Source organism: Malaya genurostris, chromosome 3 (assembly GCF_030247185.1).
Source record: "Malaya genurostris strain Urasoe2022 chromosome 3, Malgen_1.1, whole genome shotgun sequence".
Lineage (NCBI taxonomy): Eukaryota > Metazoa > Arthropoda > Insecta > Diptera > Culicidae > Malaya > Malaya genurostris.
In genome coordinates, this window is record NC_080572.1 from 115,043,790 (window position 1) to 115,049,222 (window position 5,433).

A 5,433-nucleotide genomic window follows, 5' to 3' on the forward strand; every position below is an offset into this window, starting at 1 on the left:
CGAGTAGAACAAATTTGCTGTTAGTTTAATCCAAAATCCATCTCATTTATTTGTGCATTATTAGTAATCTTAAAGCTGATTACAGTTACTTAATTAAGCTCAGTTTACTCCAACGATTAGGGTCTGTGCAGCCTTCTCTGCAGTTTGTTGTTTACCAGAATAGCGAAAGTGCGTCATGACTCCGTAGGAATGGGAACAATCGCTTCGCTAGGTATTCTTCGCGGTATATATCCTTGTTTTGTTCCGGTAGTAATGAAGCTTTGACTCGCTCGACCACAGCTGCATATTTTCTATCAAATCATATATTCTTTTAGAAACTTGGTCTTTTTCTTCGTCCTGAAATGCTCCTCTACACCGTTTCGTTGTATGGCAGTGTAAAAAGACATTCCGGGAAACAGTCTAAAGTCTTCCAGCACATAAGTAAAACTTACCCACACATTACCATTTGATGATCTAGAACGCTGTATAGCTGTCGACGAACAGCGATTCAGAATTGAGTGTTAGAACCATTTTAGAAATGCACAGTTCCAAAAAACTTGTTATAAATCTGTTGCATCTTATAAAATGTAAAAAAAATTTACATTTTATAAGATGCGCATAAATGAAACGTCGTATTTCACACAAATGTATAATTGTGTGATCATGATGTGAACATGTAAAATTGTGTGATTTGAAAATAACATGGCTTCAATTCGAATGAAATAAAAAACAAAAAATCGGTAATAGCAGCGCGACTTGAACAGAGAAACATTAGATCATTAGCTCAATGGTTACTCGACTGAACCACAGAAGCACTTATCTGTTAGTTGAATAATTGATACAAATAAATCTACACAGCGTCCCTTGATACCGGAGTGCAAATTACACTCGTAGCATCTAACATTCTTTGCGAGTGAAATATTGCGTCATTTGAAAAATTAAGTAGTTGTGAATTCGTCTGTGGAATTATGTCACCTGTAAAATTCAAAATTTTTTCTGTGAAGGATTAAAAAATTGTATATGAGTAAATAAGAGCTTACAGCACAGTACAGTACAGGATTGTGATAAATTTCCTCTAGTGAACAAATAAAAAATATTGCCTCAATGGTGTATAATCATTGTCATTAAAACAGCAATTCAGGTTCTAGTAAAAAATCACCATCCCATACTACAGCGAGCTAACGAAGGATAATCACAACGGTTAACTGAGGTGCCGAATTCCAGCCCAGCTGGGCAGTTCTGTTCGTAGGCACGACCACCATAGCATTTCATGAACTTGCTGCAATCTCCACGAACTGGCAAATGAACGGGATTCATTGCATCATCGGTCCTAGGGCAGCGGGAATCATCAACACCGGGTACAATTCTATAGCCATCGGGACTCATTTGTGGGTGTTGAGACTGGGGCTGTTGCCATTGTGGATTCTGCAATTGAGGTTGTTCCCATTGAGGTTGTTCCCATTGAGGTTGTTCCCATTGAGGTTGTTCCCATTGCGGCTTCTGCCATTGAGGTTGCTCCCATTGATGCGGCTGCGGTTGGTAGTAGTTCTGAGGATAATATTCCGGGAATGCACAAACTCCGACAACGGTAAGAACAAGGACAAGAAGGAAACCTAAAAAATATAGAATGCATGGTTAGCTTCGGATAGGCATCATACTTTACACTTTGTAATTTGGCTGTATTACCTCTCATCTTGATGGTTTGAAATGTTTAACTTGCTAGGTACCACTTAAGAATGATGTTGGAATGATAGAATAAGTTATATATATACCACTGCGATCCACCAAAAAACTTGTTTCTTCCGGAAGCACATAAAAGCTAGTGCGACAAATCAATCAAATCAGTAAAGTGATTTTTCATACAGTTTCTTTATCAGACAATAGGCTGTAACAAGTGATACAATTCAGTGGTAAGATTGTTTCTGACTAAATTTAATTTAAGTAATTACCGTGTAAAAGCTACATTTCATATCACGCCGCTGATTTTTAGATGAACCAATGAAGAGAAATGATAGTCCTAAAGATCACAATTAGATGTTATGTATGAACAAACTGTGGTAAAATTTCGCTTGTAGATGATTGTATCTAATGTTCGAAGGACATATTTGCACACGATACATTACTCCATTACTCCAATATATTACCTAAAAATCGACCTGTTTAGGGATGCTAGATATATATTAAGGAATGAGCCATTATTCGAACCTTGTGTTGGTTTTGCTTTAATAACTTTTTTCACAAATGTCGGATTGTTTTGCGGTCTTCGAAAGTTCTCTTCCTCGTTCAATTTCCTACCAAAACGACATATGCGAATTTCTCCATACTAAATCCCATACAAATTTTAAACCTCGGGCGCGATAAAGTTATAGAAATATAGTTCCTCCGATCGAGCTAAAATTTTGCACGGTGCTTATGGGACCCAGAAGGAACACGAAAAATGTGATGGAGCGAGTAAATAAACCTTTTCATACAACCTTGTCCCACCCTACTAACCATACTGATTGCAAGATTGAAATTCTCCGAATAATAGGTTAAATTTGACTGTAAAAAAACCGTTCGATTCAATCAGTGAAAATTGCCATGCCTAAAAATTTCATTTTATTCGATTTCTGCTAGAATTTTGAAAAGCCATGCTTAAAATTTTTATTTTATTTGACTGCTGCTGAAAATTCCGACTCTAATGAAAGGTACTATTGTCCCAAAGAAATTTTTTAAATTTGCTATGGGTCTGACTTCCGGTCCCGTAATTACGGAGTGATGAATGAAAAAACTACAAATTCAAAAGTTTGCCTTTATCGATAAAAATGATCGAATTTTTCAAAGATAGTACATTATTTCTTCTAGTGTACAGGTCTTGTAAGTTGAGTTACATTCATCAGCATCAAAACCTTGAAGAAATGGTTTGTATCCGATAGTATCCTAGGATTCTATGAGCGCATGTATTTGAGATTTATGGACGTTAGGTACTTAAATTTTACTTACGTTTTATTTGAAATAACGCGATTTTTTATTTAATTTACGCGATGATAGCGTAAAAAAGGTTTGTGCATAATGAGGAAAATTTTAATTTATCTTCTATTTATATAAAAATGGATGTAAGTTTGTATGTTTGTAACGCGATAACTTCGAAACTACTGAACGGATTGCCACCAAACTTGGCACAGGTACTTCTTGCATTTCAGAGATGGTTTAGGGAGTATATTTATATGGGAGGGAGCGTAGCAAGTGTCATAAACAAGGGGGGGGTCATGGAAAAATTCACATAACTTGACAAAAATGGATACGTTTTGAAGACCGTAGAACCATTTTGCATACCTTAGATATGACTATAGGGGGGGTGGATGTAGCAAGTGCCTTTAAATAGAGGGGTGTAATGTTTAAAACAGCATAATTCCGAAACTACTGAACGGATTGCCACCAAACTTGGCACGGATACTTCTTGCTCTTCTGAGATGGTCATAAGGATATTTTAAAGGGGGAGGAAGCGTAGTAAGTGTTCTTAACAGGGGGAGGTCATGAAAAAATTTGTCTAATTTGACGAGAATCGATACTTTTTAAGACCATAGAAACATTTTGCATATATTAGATAAGATTATATGGGGGGGTGGATGTAGCAAGTGCCTTTAAAAAGGGGAGTGTAATGTTTGTAATAGCATAACTCCGGAATCACTGAACTAATTGCTATCAAACTTGGCACATGAACTTCTTGCTCTTCAAAGATGGTCATAAGCGTATTTTTATGGGGAGAGAGAGCGTAGCAAGTGTCATAACCAAGGAGGGCTCATGAAAAAAATCCATATAACTTAATGAAAACCGATATTTGTTGAAGATTTTAGAAACATTTTTCATACCGTAGATATAATTTAATGGGGGATGGATGCATCAAATGCCTTTAAAAAGGGGGGTGTAATGTTTGTAATGACATAACTTCAAAACTACTTAACGGATTGCTATCAAACCTGGTACATGTACTTCTTGCTCTTCAGAGATGGTTATAAGAATATTTCCATGGGGGAGGGAGCGTGGGAAGTGTCCTTAACAAAGGTGGTCATTAAAAATATTATCTAATTTGACGAGAATCGGTATTTTTTGAAGACACTTTTTTCACAACTTAAATAAGATTATAAGGATATTCTGTGGGGAGAGGGTGTAGTAATTACCTCTTAAAAAGGAGTGTAATGTTTGTAACGGCATAACTCCGGAACTATTGCACGAATTGCTATAAAATTCTGTACAGTTATTTCTTGTTCTTCAGAAATAGTCATAAAGGTGTTTTTATAGGGGAGGAAGCGTAGCAAGTATCATTACAGGAGGGGCCATGAACAGAAATCATATAATTTGACAAGAATCGATTATTTTTGAAGATCATGCAAACATTTTCCATACCTTGGATATGATAGATATAGGGAGTGGATGTAGCAAGTGCATTTAAAAAGGGGTATGTAACGGCATAGCTCCGACACTACTGAACGGATTGCTATCACACTTGGCGTAGCTGCTTTTTGCTCTTCAGTGATAGTTGTAATTGTATTTTTTTATGGGGGAGAGAGCGTAGCAACTATCCTTAACAGGGTTCATGGAAAAATTTATTCAATTTGACGAGAATCGATACTTTTTGAAGACCATAGATACTTTTTGTGCAACTTAGGGTATTCGTGTGGGGTGGATGTAGTACGTCCCTCTAAAAAGGAGATGTAAAGTTTGTAACGGCGCAACTCCGGAACTACTGAACGGATTGCTATCAAATTTGGCACAAAGAAGCTCTTCAGAAATTATCATTAGGACATTTTCAGGGGGGAAAGTGTGTAGGAAGTATCCTTAACATGGGGGGAGAGGGTCAATGACGAAATTTGAAGAGATTCGACATTTAGACTAGAAGGAGGGGTTTTTGAAAATAAATTTTAATCTCCCATTTTTTATAAAACAAGAGCGTGGCAAGAATTTCAAGGTCGTATTTTTCTTTAAATAATTTCAAAAGATCTGGTTCCATTTTGCCGGGGAATTCAAAGACCTAAGGGAAAATAATCTTTGTCTGCCTATGAACGTGAGTGTATTCAAGTCTCAGAATGTACCAAAGGTGGGAATCGATATTTTTTGAAAAGCACAGAAACTTTCTATACTACTCAGGGTAATCATGAAGGAGATCTGTAGTAAGTTCACTGATAAAAAGGAAGTTAAATAAAAGTAGATTATATGGTTATTTAGAGTGTGAGAGAGTGGAGTAAGTGCCCCGAACATGGAAAGTGAAAGGGAAAATAGATCGGATTTTACGAAAAATTGGTACTTCTTTACGAGTACAGTATATTTCTAGCAACTAAATGAGGTTTACAAAAATATTCACAAGAGTGAGGGGGAATAAGTATTCTCAACATTGATCTGAATTGACGAAATCACACAACCAATGTGCATTTTATTATGCAAATTGAAAAAACTGTCGACTCAAGGTAATGGAAG

The 5,433-nt window shown here is 36.4% G+C and overlaps 1 protein-coding gene across 2 annotated transcripts; it reads right to left on the reverse strand.

The window, feature by feature from the left end:
• Positions 1 to 1,073: 1,073 nt before the first annotated feature.
• LOC131434920 (peritrophin-1-like) lies at positions 1,074 to 1,801 on the reverse strand. 2 transcript variants are annotated; one of them, XM_058602206.1, is made up of 3 exons: positions 1,666 to 1,801; positions 1,446 to 1,592; positions 1,074 to 1,415 (listed from the first exon to the last, which is right to left on the reverse strand). In XM_058602206.1, the coding sequence occupies exons 1-3, from the start codon at positions 1,670 to 1,672 to the stop codon at positions 1,135 to 1,137; spliced, it is 435 nt and encodes a 144-aa protein (XP_058458189.1). In that variant the 5' UTR covers positions 1,673 to 1,801; the 3' UTR covers positions 1,074 to 1,134. The 2 variants fall into 2 exon arrangements, with proteins under 2 accessions (XP_058458189.1, XP_058458188.1); XM_058602205.1 differs by having other exon boundaries at positions 1,074 to 1,592.
• Positions 1,802 to 5,433: the final 3,632 nt, after the last annotated feature.